Here is a 20,585-nt window from a genome sequence, read left to right as displayed (position 1 = left end):
GTACTAACATAGAAATACCAGTATGCAGCTGCCTAGTAATGTTTTGTACTCGCGGACAACTATCCGATGGGTGGTACTAACATAGAAATACCATATGGGTTGGAGATTGTGTTCCAGTATGCAGCTGCCTAGTAATGTTTTGTACTCGCGGACAACTATCCGATGGGTGGTACTAACATAGAAATACAACTGCATACAAATGTGTTACCTGTAGCTAGCAGGTAATATGAGGCCAGGGGAGAGCAACACTGTGAGTACCCTTGAGCTGATTTGAGACCCGATAAGGCGGACGTATTATGCCTGTCTATCTAAGGCTAAAACAGTAGACTAGAACATTAACCCACATACAGCCGATAGGCAGTGTGTAAAGGGGTGGCAGGGGTTAATCTTAGGTCAAATATCAGTATAGAAGGAAAATTAGTACATTATGACAACGATAAATAGTATACATATCATATAGGCACCACACAGACAACCCCCTCCCACCTCTAGTGTTAAGTAACAGCTGATGTAAAAAAAACGTTGAGGATGTGTCTGGTGGTGATCAATATATATATACAGAAAACAACCTAAATAAAGACCACTGTATTCTAAATAAGAGGATAATTTATGAGACATTAGGAATGTCCTCCCAGGTGATAAAACATTTTTACTTGACTGACTCCCTGGCGGAGCTGTGTTAAACAGTAATTTAAAAACAGGCTGATAATTTATGAGACAAATCGTTCGGTAAGGACAATAAAATAAAATAAAAGGTATACTCATCAGATCAAGGTTCACAGGGAGAAGTTACGTGGAGATCCCAATCACTGGACCATGGTAAAATAAAATAAAAAGATATACATACCGAATCAATGGTTCGGGGATCCTGACTCCGATGGCTGGACCATGTGGAATTTGAGACATGTGGAGAGTCAAAGGGCAAGTCCAAAGGTCCAGCGATCGCGTGCAGGTCCAAAACAAAATAAATAAAATAAAAAATGTGATACTGTTCAAAGATAACCTTCATCTGAATAGAAGTGATATATCGTTACACCCAAGGCTGGTTCGTTTGATACGTATTAAAACAGGGGAAGCCAGGGGAAGAGAGTCTGACCGTACAGTTCCGGTCAATAGCTCAGTTCCCCTCGTCCACCCTGTTTCAACCATATCCGGCATCGATTTGGACCAATTGATAGAGCTGTTATTTTTCCTTATCAACCATATGTATAGATACTTATGCATGGCAGAAACATCACATCAGTATGTATATAAGTACCGGTAACTTTCATCAAAGGCGACAAGGAAAAACCAGACTCAGGACACAGGCAGCCATTGGATGTAACGAAAGTCTATTATTCAGAGAGAGAGAGTAATGGAAGGTTACAGTATCAGCAGGTTCACGCATCATCGGTCGTCGCCTCTCTCCGCCGTTAAACAGAGAAAGCACTGGACTTTAACAGCGTCCAGTAACATAAACATATGACATCATTGAAGATACATCAAGCGTCCAGCCGTTAGAGGTGTCGTCCTGCTATTGGTGGATAGTGATGATTACGTCGTCGTCAGATGAGGATGATGATGGTAGATGATGAAGATGATGAAGATGGTGTGACAGTTTATCTTTGAACAAACAGCGTCCACATGTCTCGAATAACACGTTGACCTCGGGTCTGACCTGTCACTGGTCAGTGATGACTTCAGTGGCGCTGAAGGAATTGTTAGCGCAGAGGAGCACATCGAGATACAGTGTTCTTAAAACAAAGATAACCACAGAGAGGCCTGTAACTGTTTGACCTCGCATAGACAGAGACAGGAGAAAATAGGAGACATGACAGAATTAGGCCAATATGAGCAGCTATTATATTAATTTGACATTTAAAGCAGGTTAAGGGCACTAGACAAATTATGATCAATCAAAATAACTCCATCAGTCTGTCTGTCAACTACTACAGTACACTGGATCATATTTCTTGTGCACACTGCCAGCAGGCCAAGGAACTCGGTGACTGACAGCTATGTTAGTTTTGTGAATTCATAATCTCAGACCCACCATCCCTCCAGGTTATATGTCCACAGACCACACTACGCTATCGAGTGCAACTAACCAATTGGTCACAGGCTGTTAGTCTGGCATGTGCGATCTACAGTACTAGCCAAGCTACTATCCCTCGGCTACAAGTTGGCTCCATGCACAAAATGTCAACACAGATACGGTATATGCATGTAAAAAGGATTGGAGAAGTTTTTAAAGTTCACTGTCTTTCTCTTCCGTACAGCACCTAGACTAACACACAGAGGGGCCATTTTTCCACCAGGGTTGAACCAGTTCAGTTGTTTCTTCCCGCCTAATTTTGAACCAGTTCCAAGTGTTTCGACTGAAAATGAGTTGGTTCCGCTCGAACCACAAAATCGGTGGTTCATCTTGTGAACCGCGACGAGGGTAATCTAAACGATCCGCCATCTTAATTAAACCCAAGTAGCTTTATAAGCATGGAAAAACATACGTTCACATTGCCATTGCCAAAGCAAAAATGTAACGATCCAACCAAAACCAAGACTTAAATGTCCGTAAAAAGGTTTACTTTTAGTTTTAGGTTAGTACTGTTTACTTCCGTTTGTGTTGTGCAACGGCCTCAGTGTATGACGTATCGTTCTTCTTTTCAATATTTGGTGTTTAGGTACATTAGTGACTGGGCACTACGGATGGAAATTAGCATTCTTGCTAAATCCGGTGTATTTACACAGCATTTTATGAGTGGTGTTCATTAATATGCAATGTCCCGTCCAAATAAACATATAAAATTTAAATAAATTAGCGCCACCAACTGAACTGGAGTACAATAGCTCCGGTTAAATCTGGTGGAAACGCAAGCCGGCTCGCGGACGGTTTGCTAGAAAGCGCCAAGGTTCCGGCACTGGTTCTAAGTTCTTTTAGTGGAAAAGGGGCCGGAGAGAGAGAAATAGAGAGAGAGAGGGAGAGAGAGAGAGAGAGACACACACACACACACACACACACACAAGGCCTTGTCTGATGAATACCAACATACATGAATAAAAGTGACAACATACCCCGCTCATACAGTATATGACGCATACATGCACCCGCCACGCACAATGCTTCTTCTACACAACACCACCTATACAGACGCAAACACATCCTGTAGCACAGCACATGCAAACCTTGAGCTTCACAATACAAGACAACAATATTTGCAAAATACACCAAGGTAAGCATAAACATACCGTACAGTGACCACCCTAACCTCCCACCCACACATGTACAGAAAGCATTTCAAAACCCCACTCATCCACATCCACATGATTCAGCATTAATGACTCCCCCAACATGCACACACACACAAAAGAATACCTACACATACACATAGTGTCTGATAATGCCTGACACACACACGCACGCACACACACACACACACACACACACACATACATAGGCACAGATTTCATCAAAGGCCTGGGGAACGGAATGGTTTTTAAAGGAGGACACCGTTTCCAACAGATCTTAAGTCATTAGGTCATTGGTTCTCAAAGTGGGGTCCGGGGACCCCCAGGGGTACTTGAGGGGGTTCCAGGGGGTCCCCAGCTAAATGATGGATAGGAACCAAATGGACCCTTATGGGTCTGTAACTCTCAGAGTGTACAAATGGAACCAAATGGACCCTAACGGGTCCATTTGGTTCCATTTGCACACTCTCAGAGTTAAATTAACATTGATTTTATAATATAAATCCCAGAGATAGAAATGCCCTTAAATGGGGGTCTGTAGCCCTAATGCACGTCAAACTGGGGGTCCTTGAAATTAAAATGGTTGAGAATCACTGCTAGAGCCGTAAAAAATCTTCTCTAATGGGGGTCCCTGGCATATCTTTTGAAATGGGGGTCCGCGGGCTAATAAGTGTCAATTTAGGGGTCCTTGACATGAAAAAGTTTGAGAACCACTGCATTAGGTAATTTGTTCCAAAGAGTATGTCCATTGTGGACCCCTCCCATAATGGGGAAAACAAAATGAAAATCTAACTCCACTTGTTTGATGTAACCTGGCCAATAAAGGGACGTCATGGTCAGTGGTCGAGTTTCACAGCAACAGAGGTTTTGTTGTAACCTGATGACGGTGTGTTGCTATAAACAGTAGTTAATATGTTTACATATCGTCTGAGGTTTGTCAGACAACAGAGGGAAACACTAGAACAGGAACACACACAATCGATCGATCGGTGGAGATTGTGATGAGAACAGCACATTCAGGTGAAAATCAAGGACTTTGTTCTCCTTATCTCGCTTCCTCTCTCTCTCTCTCTCTCTCTCTCTCTCTCTCTCTCTCTCTCTCTCTCTCTCCCCCCTTTCTTTCATCCTCATTCATGTATCACCGTTTCTTCTTCGGGAGTACATAGAAATGAGTTATGGCAACAACGCAGCTAAGGCGTAATGACAATTCATTGTGTTGTGATCACCTCTGACAGTAGAGACAATATTCGCCTCCACTCGTTCTGCCTCTTTCTCCTCACTGTGTCGTTCCCTTGAAATGGAATTCAATTCAACACTAACCTCTCTCTGTCCTTTTCTCTTTCTCTGCGCCCCCCCCCCCTCCCTCCCTCCCTCTCTTTCTCTTCATCTCTCCTCCTCTGCAGTCCCTCCAATCATCATGAAGCTGGACGAGCCTGAACGACGCCATGACACCTGTATAGAGTTCACCGTGCGCGGGTCCCCGCACCCCAACCTACGATGGTTCCACCAAAACAGGGTATAGATAAAATGTCCAAAACTATTAATTTTCAGGATTCAAATTCCAAAACAGCAAAAGTAGCAGATCTACAAGCTCAAAACGCGTCACTTGGCGCTACATTTCAAGCTTGTGGATCTGCTACTTTTTATGCTTTTGCGTGACGCTGTAGTATGATCAAGTAGGGCGTTAATTTACACAAAAACACAAAAAGTTAGAATATGGAGATAACAGCGATATGACCTGCTATCTCAACCTTGCAACATCCCCATGCAGCATCTCAACCTTGCAATATCGATATTGCAAGTGTAGGCTCTCAAATAATTGACAAAACATGACTTGACAGAAATTATGCTTTTCCCATGGTCCGCAATGCTTCCCATGCTCTGTCACAGAATTCGATAGGTCACCACATTCGGCGCAACACTCGGAAACTTTTCATATACTGTAACTATGGTGTTTCCCGAAGTGCAGAAGTTTTTCTTCTTCACATTTCCATGTGGCAACTTTAATGGCAATGTTGGGAAATACTGTAAGTCTGTAGGTATGCAGATATTAGTTAGAATTGTAGCTGTGCGTACACCATGTCATATGTTATATATATATATATATATATATATATATATATATATGTTTTGGTCTCCCAGTAGAACTTCATCTATTGCTCTTTTGCGCCCCCCCTGTAGGAAATTCCCACTAGTGAATATGTGCGCACAGAGATGGAGGTCTACCAGGACTACTTGGAGGGCTGTCTTACCTTTAAAAACCCAACGCATCACAACAACGGCAACTACACACTGGAGGCTAGCAACTTCCTGGGCGTGGCCTCCAGGATGGTCTATGGCCACTTCCTCGATGGGCCGGAGTTTGAGGGTAAGAGTGTGGACGAACCTGCAAGGGAGAAGGAACAGGGCTAGAATGACACCTGATGCTAAATGAGGGAATTGTAGTTTATTTGGGGCCTATTGTTCACTAACTAAAGCATACTAAACTAACTACACTAACTAACATAATATATGTTACAGTTTATGTAGGAAATAAGTAAGATCGGGAAAGGAGCGCTCGTTTTTCGCCGCAAGTCGAGTGGGGCTTTCGGCGTGAAACCAACACAATCGTTTAGTTTTCTTTTGTTTTTCTCTTCTTCTTCTCGTTCTTCTTAACCCATTAAGACCTGGCACGCATCTGTGTTATTTTTTTTATTTGAGCTAAAAAGCATTATTTTACACTATATAAATATCCAAATATAGCAATTATACAAGCTCCTATTTGTGAAAATGTGTGCAAATCTTTGAATATATCTATTATTTTAAAGTGAACATCTTTAACTCAAATATTTGCTTCTGGGGGATCCTGGAAGAACATGTTTTGAGATGGGGGTTGGCGGCCAAATACATATAATTTTGCCGGTCCTTGAAATGAAAAAGTTTGAGAACCACTGATATACTGTAGCAACATAAGTTTTTCTGAAAACTGTTGGGATTTAGAATAGGGAGGGGAGTGTTCCGGAGGAGCTTGTCTCGCGCCCACCGAAAATCCAACGCACCTTTCCCAATCCTACTGCTTTCCTACATGAACTGTAACATACATATATATATATATACAGTATGTGTACAGTGTATATATTATATACAGTACAGTATATGTCTTCAGCTGTGAGGCAAAGTCATGGTGAAAGGAGCTTCTATTCATATGTGTGGGAATGTGATGGGGTTCGTATTTATAGACGGGAGGTGATGATTGTGTTAACTAGGTGTTATAATATTCTCTGTCAGGCTCTTTTCACACAATTATAAATGCTTTGATCAGCTGAACAGAACACTGATGTACCCTGCCTTTTTTGTCTTCCATCACCCCCCCCCTCCCATATATTTCTTCTCCATATATCTCTCCCTTTTTCTCTTTTTTCCCTCTCTCTCTCTCTCTCTCCCGTTTGTCCAGATATTGATTATGATTATGGTAAGTCATTTTTTCTTTTGTGTGAATCTCATCATAGAATTAGGGTTTCCTTTATCAGGGTTGTCAACATCGGTTAGCATCACCGTGCTATAATACAGAGGATATTATCCTCTAGGCCTACATACGAAAAAAGCCTTGTGACTTTCACGCTAGCTTAGCTTTTTATTTGATTAGCGCCTGTGCATGTAGTCATACGGTGCCTCGCGATGTATTCATCACAGAAACATGACTCCCCCTTAATGTTCGTTGGCCTAAAATTGCACACAGGCATTTCTTTTTTTAAGACATAATCTAAAATTGGCGTAGTTTCTCAATTTTGTATTAAATTTAGTCTCTCCCGCGGCTGCGTAGAAAGCATTTTCACTGAAGCATGTCGTTGCTGTTGGGGGCAGACCTTGTAAGTCCAAAACCGTTCCTTTTTTAATTATAATATTAAAAACAATTGAAAATAGTGAAAAAAGCCAATCTACAAGATCACGGCATAGATCTGCTATTTTTACTAGTTTTGTGCGACACTCTTGTGAGGGCAGGTAGGGTAAGTGATATCTTTTTTTGTTGAAACAAGTGTTATATAGCTCTAAATTCTGATAGTAATCATTGCTATAGAGTGTTTGTTCAGTAACAGGGGTCTCTCTGTCTCTCCAGCTCTTTAGTAAACCGAAAATACATTTTCAGGTCGGGATACCAATTTTATCCAATCAGGAGTGAGCACTCATACAGGGAGGGTACATTAACACATTCCCTGCCAGAGTTTATTCATAAGGTACTCACCCACTGCCAGCGTTTTTGAGTTTTATAGCCTTTTGAACCGTTCACAAAAAAATTATATCCATTAAAATCCGCGATCGGATGGTGTTTATAAACAGCAACGACGGACGTACGAGCCCTCATAATGTTTACACTTTTTTTCCTTTTTCTTCTTCTGTGTTATCGGCCGGTAAAAGAGGCTGCAAACGTCATATCCGTTTGGCTGTGACGTGGCTGTGACGTTTCCCCACCGGCCATCTTAGATTAGCTTAGCATCCGATCGGCTATCAGATCGTTTTTAAACACAAAGAGGATAACCGTTCGTCGATCAAAGAAAAGAAAATACAACCGGAGCTTACCATTCGTTTTTTAAACCGTGTGAAAACCATGATCTTTAGCCAAAACCAGGGAAAAACTGTTTTTTCAGGATAAAAAACGAACCGGAAACGGTTGTTGGAAATTTTCTCATAGGATGGGTCGGAAGCGTCATGGGAAAAAAAAAATCAAGGATGGTACCAAAAATTTTTTTTTTTCGTTATTAAACCACATAAAAAGACGATCCCGAGATATCTCGGGATACGCAGGTAACGGGTGGATTTAATGTCCCGAGATATCTCGGGATTGGCAGTATATGTGTTAAACAACTGAAATCGGAAGTGATGACACAAAGAAATGAGCAAACAAAATCGGAACTGGAACACTATGAATTTTAAGCTGGGTGCTCTCTCCTGATTGGATTAAATTTGCAACCCACCTGAAAATGAATTTTCTGTTTATTGAAGAGTTGGAGAAACGGGAAGACCACTGTATCATTACTATCAGAATATAGCGCTTTAACCTATTAACAAAAATCTTTTGTTTCGACCAAAAAATATCACTAAAGGACTTTGCACACAGGGTGCAATTAGTCAATCAGTTTTTACTGAAAAGACGCACAAATCGAACTGGGTTCGATTGGAAAAAAAAGCATCGCGTCACGGTAAATTTGGAGCCGGTGTGCATGAGGTCATTGAGAACCATGTGTTCATTTAAAAAATGATATTGTCCGTTTTTTCCGTGCGAAAAATCGCACCCTGTCTGCAATGGCCTTTACCCTACATTTAGTTTACAACAAAAACATAGAAAGTTTAAATATGGAGATACAAGGTTGCTGCCCGACAGTGACGATATTGGCGTTTCTGTCATGCGGGCCTTGTCTATATGACTTCATACTGTGTGGTGATGAGTTGCATGTGTTCTCTTGTCACTAAAACTGTCACCAAAGCACGCAACCATCTGGCACCTGAAAGCATCATCAACCTCATTAATAAAGCTCTACAGGAAATCCTGCATCCCTGAAGCAGTCCTGTAACGCAAATGACCTTCCATCTAAAATGTATATACTCACTTCACTCCCATACCTTTTCTCTGTTTCAGTGCTATGTTTTGACAGCACATTTAGTTATCTGTCACTTTATTTAGATTTACTCATATTTAATAGTCAGTGGTGGAAAAAGTATCAATACTGCAATGTAGAAGTACTCTGTTACAAGTAAAAGTCCGGAATTCAAAAATTACTTGAGTAAAAGTACACAAGTATTGGTATCAAAATGTGCTTAAAGTACCAAAAGTAAAAGTACTAAAATGTTTGAAAATAGCAGATCTACAAGCTCACAACGCGTCGCGATGCGACGCGTTGTGAGCTTGTAGATCGGCTGTTTTCAAATAGCCTATGTATAAAATAGGGCTAAAGTGGTTAATGTATGTTTCATAATATCATAATTTGTATCTGAAAAGTAACTAGTAACTAAAGTTTTCAAATAATTGTAGTGGAGTAAAAAAGTACAATATTTGCCTCTGAGATGTAGTGGAGTAAAAGTATTGGAAATTGGAAATCCTCTGCGTCACCAGTGCCCATACCCTAGGTGGGGTTGGCGAAAGGGCCTACTCTGTGTGGAGTTTGCATGTTCTCCCCGTGTCTCCTAGGGTAGTTATAATACCCTCACAAAAACATGTAGTAATCCTGGTCACTGCCTCCCCCTGGTCAGCCGGGCGCCTGATGGAGGGGAAAGGAACTGGTTGGAATAACGTGTTCCTTCCACGCGCTACGTGCAACCAGGGAAACTCCCCCCTGTCAGGTGATAAGAAGGTCAGTTGGCTCTCATGCATTGAAGGAGGTATGAGCTCGGCCCTGGCCTCCCTAGGCTGGTGGGGGGAGTGTAGTGCCCAGGATCACTTAGCAAATTGGCACTGGGTGAAAAAAGGATTACAAAATCGAGGGATAAAAATGTAGGAAATACTCAAGTAAAGTACAAATAACTCCAAAAGTACAGTACTTAAGTAAATGCACTTAGTTACTTTCCACCACTGTATTTTAGTCATCTGAAATGTTTTAGTTTTAGTCTAGTTTTAGTTGACTGAATATAAGATTTTAGTCAACTAAATCCACGGTTGATTTAGTCGACAGAGATGTGTCTTGGAGCTTGTGGATCTGATACGTTTGTGTGGCTCTGTAGTATGATCAAAGTAGGGCATTCATTTAAAACATGGAGATAAGACGTGTCTGCCCGACAGCAACGATACAGAGATTGTCTATCTGGCTACGAGAGACTAGTTCACTGATGTTTGTCACCATTATTACATTGACATGGATTGTGTTTATCTACTGACAGTATGTTTAAAGACGGGGTGCCGTGATTTTCAGTGATTTTTTTCCCCCCCTAAAACATAATCATCAGGTATTATGGTTATACTAGGAGGAAGATTTTTTTCAAAAAAGTGTACAGAAATTGTTAAAATTATGTTTTTATGTGGACACGCCTCCAGTTCATTAAGTATACCTGCTTCTCACCTTAGCACCTCCTCCACCACCTTAGCACCACCCACCTGTCCTAGTCCCTCCTCCTCCTCATGGCCACACCTGTTGTGTTATGATAATGAGGGGGAGGGTATGTTTTTACTATGTCACTAAAGCGCTGTTTTTCTATTGGCACGTTTGACCCTCAAGGTTTCAGCCTCCAGGTAGAAACTCAAAATAGTCAGAGAAGACATAAAACACCATAAAACACCACCAGGGGGCTTAATGGAGTTCTATCAACCTCATAGACACATGAAAAACAGAAGAAGTGCAAAACCATGGCACCACCTCTTTAAGTTCATGTTCACCATTTAGATCAGACAATGCACAATTCATATGATACAGTGGTAAGATGATAGCCTATACTCTTGTGATTGATCGTAAAGCCCAGCTTGTGTGTTGTGTTTGTCTCTTAAGGAACCCCGACCCCGACTATCACAGTGACGCACCGGCCTGAGGAATACACATTTGGGGTGAGTGGTCAAAACGTCAGACAATTCTGAAAAAAAGCTTATTTTCCTTTTCAACCTGACATCCCTAATTTGTGGGCACGTCATTCCATGCAGGCAAACACTTTTGAAGATTCTTCAAAAGTTTTCAAAGGTTTTCAAAGAGAATATTAAAAAATGTTCAGATTTGAGCTTGGATAACTATTTTCAAATAGCTTTAGTATACAGCAAATGAGGCTCTTCAAAAAAATATATACGTTTTTCATACGTTTAGATGGCTCATAAGCACCCTACTTCCGTGTTCACAGTCACATACTTATTGCAACCGGCTTATTCATTTAAACTCTCTAGTCTTAATGAAATGGACCTGAGTTGTTGGACCACCTTTTTCCGTCCATGCCAAATGTATTCGCCGAAAATAGTCGGTCTATCACACTGCGATGCGTTGTGAGCTTGTGGATCAGCTATTTTTGGCGATTGTTTTCGCTATTCTTTTCGCTGTGGTTCAAGTGGTTATTGCTATGGATACATGGTGAAACCCGGACTGTTTATTTAACTCATAGCCATTACACGGACGCCGTTGTGCGTCCATGAAAATTACATATATTTTATCGGTTGATATAATTTCCAGCCGGGACAAAAGAAAATCCTTTTGAAACTAAAGGATGTGTGAGTGTATGGGGGACAACGTGTCCTTCACCTGGGGGGGGGGGGGTTTCTGACCCACATTATGCTGTACGTGCACATCACAGGTGTTGTCATGGAAACCACTCCAAGATGTCACGTTTAAAACGCAAACGACCCACAAAAAAGATGTAAATGTAATACGTTGTTATGGTGACTGTGTACATCTCATGAGACGTGTGGTATATAGTTGGAGATGATTAGCAGGAGGTCGGGGTAAGGAGTTCACACTGGCTTCATCTCGTGTTTCTTTTGGACGTGTGAAACGCACAGCTGTCAGCCCAATCATCTTTTCCCATACAGCACATTATGTATACTCGTTAACCCATTGAGACCGGGAACGCATCCGAGTCACTTTGGGTTTCTTTTACTATTCAAAAATAGCAGATACACAAGCTCATAGCGCGGCACCGAGTGCCGCGCTATGAGCTTGTAGATCTGCTATTAAAAAAAAAAAAAAATATATATATATATATATATATATATATATATATATATATATTCGTGAAAGAAACATTTGTAACTCACATCTTTGCATTTGGGGGTCCCTGGAACAAAATATTTGACAAATGTTCGCTTAAAAAAATATATATTCAAAGATTTGCACTAATTTTCTCTATTTTTTTTTTTTGCAGATCTACAAGTTCATAGCGCGGCACTCGGTGCCGTGCTATGAGCTTGTACATCTGCTATTTTTGAATAGCCAAAAGAAATCTTAAAATGACACGGATGCGTTCCCGGTCTTAAAGGGTTAAACTCAAAATGTTGAAAGAAAGAAAGAAAGAAAGAAAGAGAGAAAGAAAGATATGAAGAAAGAACTCAACACTGGAGTGGTTATTTCTTAAACTACCCCTTTCCCATCCTCTCCTCTCCATTCCCCTCATTCATTTTCTTCTATCTGTCTGTATTCCCTCGTGGCTGTGGAGCTGTAGAGAGTTGGTTTGAAATGTAATTGAGTTCAGCTTTCTCCTGTAATTGACTGGGAAAAGATAACTGTTACGGCTAAGGTTTAGCAGCACGCGCATGCGTGTGTGCGTGTGTGCGTGGGTCTCAGAATATTGGAGCAGAAAGAATAGATGTGTCCCATATAAATGGTACGTTTAGTGTGATTTAGGGTGAACGTTTTGATACCAGCCTCCACTGTTTTGAAACTTTTGAGTTGCCCGCAAGGTAGGCAGCTCAGAAACATCTCTTCCAGTTTAACGGCAATAAATAACAACAGCCTCTCTCCCCTCCAGGTCTCCATCGCGGTGGGACTAGCAGGGTTTGGCTGTGTGGTGCTGGTTGTCCTCTTCGTGTTGATCAACAAGTATGGACGACGGTCCAAGTTTGGCATGAAAGGTAGGAACATAACAAACTCTGCTTTTTTATTGTGTCTTACCTCTTACCTACCTCTTTGTGGCCACCTTTCTTATTCGTTCGCCGTATCATCTATTTAGGCCTGCTGGCCTTGAATCTGGCGTGCGATCCACTTTTGTTTCTTCATTTCTTGAACCCTTAATTCAAATGTCAGGATCACATTGAGGAGAGCCCTTCTTTGTTTTCCGTGCAGCCATGTTACAACACAACAAGAACACTGTTCTGACACTGACGAAGGCTGGATACAGGGTTGCCAGATCTGCTTAGTATAATTTCCCCGCAAGATTGTATTTGAAAATAGCAGATCTACAAGCTCACAACGCGTCGCATCGCGACGCGTTGTGAGCTTGTAGATCTGCTATTTTCAAATAGCTGATGTACATGTTAAAGTACTCATGTGGCCCATAGTCGCTTCTTTTGGGCTGGTTTTCCTAGACCTGGTTGCTTGTTTCTCTCACGGAATCTGGCAAAACTGGTGCAAACCACTTTTTTTCCCTTAATTTCTTGAACCTTCATTCAAATGACAGGATCACATTGAGGAGAGCCCCTCTTTGTTTTCCCGTGCAGCCATGTTACAACACAACAAGAACACTGTTCTGACACTACTGACGAAAGGCTGGACAGCCGAAACATTTGTCCCTCGTTGTAAAGACGTGGAGAAGAAATAAGAAGTTAACTCACTCTTGCCATTCTTCTGAGTGCGGCTGATTCCGATCACTTTGGTAAATGTTTATTGGTCTACGAGGACATCGCACCAGACAGAGGAGTCTGGAGCGCGGTGGTAACAAAAAGTTGATCTATCGTAACAAAAAAAGAACAACATCATCCGTTTGACAGACACTTAAATACAATAAACAAGATTTAACGCTTCTGAAATTGCCTTCATGGCAGCCAGGGCACAGAAGCAAATGGCCGCGTTTCGTTCCGGTGGTGACACCACGCGTACTGTTTTCATGGCGTTTTGTATTTATATATCGTTGTTTCATTCCACAAATTCACCCCTTGAGAAGGCGGCCAATTTGTGCAGTTGTTGTCGAGAACTCTGGTAATTAACATTGAATCATCAGCCTGTGAGATGTCCATCGCGTAGCAGCTGCTCCTTCAATCCAGCAGCTGTAGAAAGTCAATGACATTGTTTTCTTAACATTTTTTAAGACGATGATCTTTTAGACAGGTTGCAAGCGCAGTACCCGTTGTCAGAGTACTAATCATATACTCACTCATACTCATATACGTCTGCATATTTGAGATATTTATCAGATGCTACCACGCATAAGTCTGGAACGATGCAAGTTGGGAACGCAGGATGTTATCTTCAATACCCGTCGTACTGTAGCTGTATTTGCTGTGCCCATTGTTCAAGTACCCAGTACAGTATCCGTCATCACTGTAATAATAACGATAGATATATTACCACCTGTTGTACTTGTTGTCAGAGTACCAGTCAGTGCGGTACTCACTTCCTATGACTGTTTATAACCCATTCAATCTGGGAACGCATCTCTGTCATTTTAGATTTATTTGACTATAAAGAAATGTCAAACATACAAGCTTAAAAAATATATATTCAAAGATTTCCACACATTTTCACGATTTTTGAAAAATAGCAGATGTACAAGCTCATGGCGCGGCACTCGGTGCCGCGCCATGAGCTTGTATATCTGCTATTTTTGAATAGCCAAACAAATGCCGATGGCTCGGTTCGGCTAATCAGAAAAGCCGATGCCTACACCTCCCACACTCAAGATTTTCATGTGGGCGCCGATCCAGAAGAGGTTGTTTAAAACCACTGCTTTATTTTATTTGCTTATTTGATACTAGGAACAGAACACATTAATGAAATATAAATAATACAGTATACGATGTAAACATGCCAGAGTCTAGCAGTATACAGTAATGCTAATTTGTATCTGTAGTCGCACATTTTTATCTGTAGTCCCTAGACAGGTAAACAAAAAAAGACAGCAACAAAGGAACAGAAAAAAGAAACACTATACAAATACAAATATACTAATACACAAGTAAAAGAAACTACAACAAAGAAAAACTAAATCCGTTGTACATGTCAGCGGATTTATTTTACAGCTGCATACTGTATTTTAATGATAAATGTTATTTTTAACCATTATGTTATGTTAATAATATAATGGTTATATAATCAATCCCCTGATGGGTGCTAATCACTGAGGGTTGCACTGTGTGGTTTCACAAATGTCAACGAGGTCATTGGACCTTGTTGACATTAATTGTCTCCCTTTTGAAAATAACATAATAACATTGAAAAATACATAGTAAAAAAAAAGGTGCTCAGGAGCCGAGATACAGCCTTTTTCAGTAATAAGTTAAACAAGAAGTGAATGGAGCAGCAAATCTTCAAATTATGATATCTTGGGTTCTGAACGTTTTTCATTTTTTCACATTTTTTTCCAAAAACACGTCAAACACGTCATTGGCACGTTGCGCCATTGCGGTAAAACACGTGAAACACGTCAATGGCACTCAATGAGTGCCATTAAGACCTGGAATGCATCTGTGTCACTTTAGATTTCTTTGGCTATTTTTGAAAAATCATGATTTTTTTTTTTTTTTAAACTGTTTTTAGAAAACATTTAGAAAACATTTTTAAGAATTGCCTCAGGTCTTAACACATTGATTGCCTAGATCGCATATATGCGTTTTTCCATCGCTTGCTTGCCGCAATTCTGAAAATCTATTGCCGCAATTCCGCAATTCTACAAGCGGTGCCGCGCCATGAGCTTGTATATCTGCTATTTTTGAATGGCCAAACAAATGCCAATGGCTCGGATGAATTACACAATTTTTGGTGGAACAAGTCCCAACAACATTCTATTGCTTGTATAAGTTAGTACGTTTTTTTTTGTATTCCTTCTTGAATTTAAAACGTACGGATTGCCCCCTTTATTACGATCGTGGCTTTTGAGTGTGTTTTCAGAGGCGATCTCAGTCGCTCCTCGACGCTCACAGACTGCCCTGCATACCTCACCTAACCAGACGTGTGGAATGAACATTCCTTTCATAGAAACGGGACACAATGCGTCTCAATCAGTCGATATCAACGAGACAAACAACTGAAGCGTCTTCTGAACATTCCGTTGGCAGTCGTCTGGTATTTATGGATTTATCCATTCACTTAAATTTCTAACTGCCCTGGTGTCTGCACATGCATTGTGACGATGAAGAAAACTTAAAAGAACACTTTTACAGCTTCAAAGCAAATCTCAAATGTCTTACAGTCTCCTTTCTATTCTATTATAGACATTATCCCTCCCACTAGTGTCCCATGTCCCTTTACCCACAGTCAAATCCAGTGGTGTAAAGTAACATTTAAGTACATTTACTTAAGTGCTGTACTTGCACTTTTGTGGAATTTTTACTTTACTAGAGTATTTCCCATTTTCACTACTTTTTTTCCTCTACTCCACTACATATCAGAGGCAAATATTATACTTTTACTCCACTACAATTATTTGAAAACTTTAGTTACTTTACAGATATAAATTATTATATTACAAAACATACATTAACCACTTTAGCCTAGCCTCGCGTAGCCAGACAATATCACACGACACACTGCGTGGATATTAGTCTGGTCCCTATCAACGGTAGATTTTCTTCCAAGGGGCGGTTACAAAAAGATCCAAACGGACTCTATTGGTTAGACCTAAACCAATCAGAGCAGTGCTTCCTTGAACGAACCAATCAGAGCAGTGCTTCCTTGTACGTCATTGCTCCAAATAAGGTGATAAGCCCGCCCACATTTGGATACTGGGCCCTGGTTGGCTCCGCACAACTGCGGAGGGAGAGAATTTAAATCTCTATGGAGGGGGGCCAGACCTAATCTGCCGAGGGCTAAAGTGCATGCAATTTTGCAAAGGCAGATTCGTCTGGAACCAGGCTAACTTTAGCCCTATCTTATACATAGGCTATTTGAAAACAGCCGATCTACAAGCTCACAACGCGTCGCATCGCGAGTACATCGCGAGTACTTTTTCCACCACTGGTAAAAATCCTCAGCGTTGACGTATGGATTTGTAACTCTTGAGGGGATACAGATGTAGCCAAATGGAGCCGTAACACTTGTATCCCCTCAGAGTTAAGTGAACAGTGGAGGAATGTCCTGTGTTGTCCAGAGAGATGCAGAGGACAATGAAGGCTTTGTGGTCCTTATGGTGCACGGCAGTATTGAACCGCCGCTAAGCCGGCAAAATGCTCAATGACAACGGATACAAGACGCTGTCATGTAGGCTCCCTGACGTTCTCTGATCTGTGCGCACGCACGCACACGCACACGCACAGGTGTGTGTGTGCATGTATACAGAGAGACATAATATTCATAATATTAATCACAATCAGGCATGCAGATATCTGCATACACACCACGCACGCACGCACACACGCACGCACGCACGCACACACACACACACACACACACACACACACACACACACACACACACACACACACACACACACACACACACACACACACGCACACACACGCACAAACACATGGACACACACACACACACACACACACGCACACTCGCACAAACACACGGACACGCGCACACACACACGCACACGCACACTGCAGGCTGCTGTAACAGATCCAGCAAACATACACGCACATTAGAGGCTGGCTGCTTGTGTGCCTAGCCTTGGCATGTTGCCAACTCTATTGACTTTCTCCATTTCATTTTATTTCCCATGGGTCTCTCTCTCTCTCTCTCTCTCTCTCTCTCTCTCTCTCGCTCTCTCTCTCCCTCTCTCTCTCTCTCTCGCTCTCTTGCTCACACACACCTCTTATGGAAAGCCTCTCCCATCTCCTGTTTTCCTTCCAACTTCTCTTCTCTCTCTCTCTCTCTCTCTCTCTCTCTCTCTCTCTCTCTCTCTCTCTCTCTCTCTCTCTCTCTCCCACTCACTCACTCTCCCCCTCCTTCTCTCTCGCTAACTCTAGCTAATTAAAAGCAGATTAACTTAGCATCATCGGATGTTGAATAACAAAATAGAATGGGGGGAGAGAGAGAGAGAGAGAGAGAGAGAGAGAGAGAGAGAGAAGAGAGAGAGAGAGAGAGAGAGAGAGAGAGAGAGAGAGAGAGAGAGAGAGAGAGAGAGAGAGAGGAGAGAAGAGAGAGAGAGAGAGAGAGAGAGAGAGAGAGAGAGAGAGAGAGCGAGAGTGCGAGAGAGAGAGAGAGAGAGAGAATGGTCTGAAGGAGACAGGAATAAGGGAACAGGACTTGTAGCTTGCAGAACCGCAGCAGCAGCAGTAGCTGCGGCAGTAGAATTGCTGCAGAATCAGTCAGTCAAATTCCCTTTCACTTGTTTCCTGCCCAGCCTGTTGCTTGTTTCACACTTTCTTTTTTTCTTTCTTGTCTTTGTAAATCTAAATTGACTTTTTTTCCTGTGCCTGTTTTGCATAATTTGGTTTGGTTTTGGGTCTCTCTTTATATCCGCTCTGCCTTGTCTGTTCCTCTGGTGGCCCGGCTTCCTTCCGGGCAATTGATATCGAAACACAGTGGCAGTCACTTTCACACAGTAACACAATGCCAGCAACAACAACAACAACAACAACAACATCTCTCTCTCTCAGTGGTGTAAAGTAACTAAGTATATTTACTTAAGTACTGTACTTAAGTAACATTTTGAGGTATTTGTACTTTACTTGAGTATTTCCAATTTCCAATACTTTTACTTCTACTCCACTACATCTCAGAGGCAAATATTGTACTTCTCCTCCACTACGATTATTTGAAAACTTTAGTTACTAGTTACTTTTGAGATATACATTATTAATATTAGGAAACATAAATGAACCACTTTAGCCCTATTTTATACATATGCTATTTGAAAACAGCCGATCTACAAGCTCACAACGCGTCGCATCGCGACGCGTTGTGAACTTGTAGATCTGCTGTTTTCAAACATTTTAGTACTTTTACTTTTGGTACTTTAAGTACATTTTTGATGCCAATACTTTTGTACTTTTACTCAAGTCAATTTAGAATTCTGGACTTTCACTTGTAACGGAGTATTTCTATATTGCAGCATTGATACTTTTACTTAAGTAAAATATAGCAGTACTTTTTCCACCACTGCTCTCTCTCTACCCCCCCCCCCCCCCCCTCTCTCTCTCTCTCTCTCTCTCTCTCTCTCTCTCTCTCTCTCTCTCTCCCTCCCACTAGTCTGCCACTGTTTATCAGTCTAAAACAGAGGGTTTGTGAGGGTCATCTCTCCCGTTGTGTACCCTTGGCAGCTGTTGTTATTAGCTGACCCTAGTTGGCCCGGCGATCTGATTGGCTGATGCCTGCCAGCCGTAAACCCTCCCACTGTGAAGGGAGCCCAGGATCAAAGGAAAGGGAGAGGAGAGGAGAGGAGAGGAGAGGATGAGAGAAAGGGGGCACTGACTGAGAGAACAAGACAGAGAGAGAGAGAGAGAGAGAGAGAGAGAGAGAGAGAGAGAGAGAGAGAGAGAGAGTGAAAGTATGAGACCACAAGAGAGAAGAAAGAGGAGAAAAATGAACGGAAATATGGGATAATGGGTCGTTAAAGGAGGGTAACGACAAGCCGGGGATGAAAACTAAATAAAACATATTTTACAACAGTGGTTCTTTTTAAATTTCAAGGACCCCTATAACCCCAAAATGATGAATATGACTAACTTGTTGTTAATAACTATTAATACTTTTTACTCCACTACAATTATTTGAAAACTTTTAACTTTCAAACAATTATTTAAACATGTATTACTAGTTATTTTGATTATCATTGCAAAATATACAGTAACCACTTCAAACTTCGAACATTTCTAAAATGACAGAGATGCGTTCCTGACTGCCCGACGCTGAACAGAAAACCCAATCTATTGGCAAGAGAAAAAAATACGTTTATTTTCCCGTCTCGTTTTATCAATTAAGACGTTAAAATTAAACTAATGTTAAGCGCAGCATCATGCTATCTAACTTTATTTGCTTAATATTTTGCTTAATATAAATGTCACATCTTGTACTGTAAGCAACATACAGGATCTTTCTCTGTCTTTCTAGGAAAAACAGTGCCTAAAAACCCCAAAACGAACAATTTTGCTATTCAAATGAGCTATTGGCATGATAAAACATACGTTTACATTTTCCAAAGCAAGTGTCAAAACATAATACAAAAGTGTAAAGTAATGTATGTACAGTTTGGAGAGGATATACAGTAACTAGTAACAAATATATTCTTGCTGTCTGCTGTGGGCTGTAGGCAGTAGACCGCTGCTGCCCCTAGTGGCACAGAGTGGAAATCATACATGCCCTGCATGAAACGCATGAGAAGAATGAAAAAAAACGACAAAGTCAATGGTCACCCACTGTACACCAGGGGTCTTCAACAGGGGGTCCGGGACCCCTAGGGGGTCCTCAAAGCTACTATAGGGGGTCCGCCAAATCTTTGTGTGATATGATTTAGTTTTTTTTAAATTAACCACTTGAACCCTAGAATTCCTTTTCAGAGGGGAACATTAGCCGAAAATAGCAGATCTACAAGCTCTCAATTGTAGATCGGCTATTTTTGGCAAAGAGGCTATAGGTGTAGAGGGAAAAAAGAGCAGACTAAGTAAAAAAGAAACTTTCATCTGAAACACAGTTTTATACAATATAGAGGGGGTCCCTGCTTCATCTCTCTCTCAGCTAGGGGGTCCTTGGCCTGAAAACGTTGAAGACCCCTGCTATACACAATTTGAGAATGGCAAATGTACAAGCTCACAGCACGTCGCATCGCAAGATATGTTTTATACAGATATTTGACAACTTATGAAATGGAACATTCTGCATAAT

The 20,585-nt window shown here is 41.3% G+C and overlaps 1 protein-coding gene across 1 annotated transcript in view; it reads left to right on the top strand.

Moving 5' to 3' along the window:
• ntrk3a (neurotrophic tyrosine kinase, receptor, type 3a) overlaps window positions 1–20,585 on the top strand; it is a gene marked incomplete at both ends in the record, with an annotated part of 270,533 nt that overhangs the window by 144,113 nt on the left and 105,835 nt on the right. Inside the window, 4 exons of the mRNA XM_084059451.1 lie at window positions 4,629–4,741; window positions 5,407–5,599; window positions 10,677–10,732; window positions 12,631–12,733. Of these exons, the coding sequence (XP_083915577.1) occupies window positions 4,629–4,741; window positions 5,407–5,599; window positions 10,677–10,732; window positions 12,631–12,733 (465 nt within the window). The remainder of the gene's footprint in view (window positions 1–4,628; window positions 4,742–5,406; window positions 5,600–10,676; window positions 10,733–12,630; window positions 12,734–20,585) is intronic.

The sequence above is a fragment of the Gymnoscopelus microlampas genome, assembly GCF_963454915.1.
Source record: "Gymnoscopelus microlampas genome assembly, chromosome: 6".
Taxonomy (NCBI): Eukaryota; Metazoa; Chordata; class Actinopteri; order Myctophiformes; family Myctophidae; genus Gymnoscopelus; species Gymnoscopelus microlampas.
The sequence above is the reverse complement of the archived record's forward strand: the minus strand, read 5'-3'. Positions and strand labels throughout refer to the sequence as shown.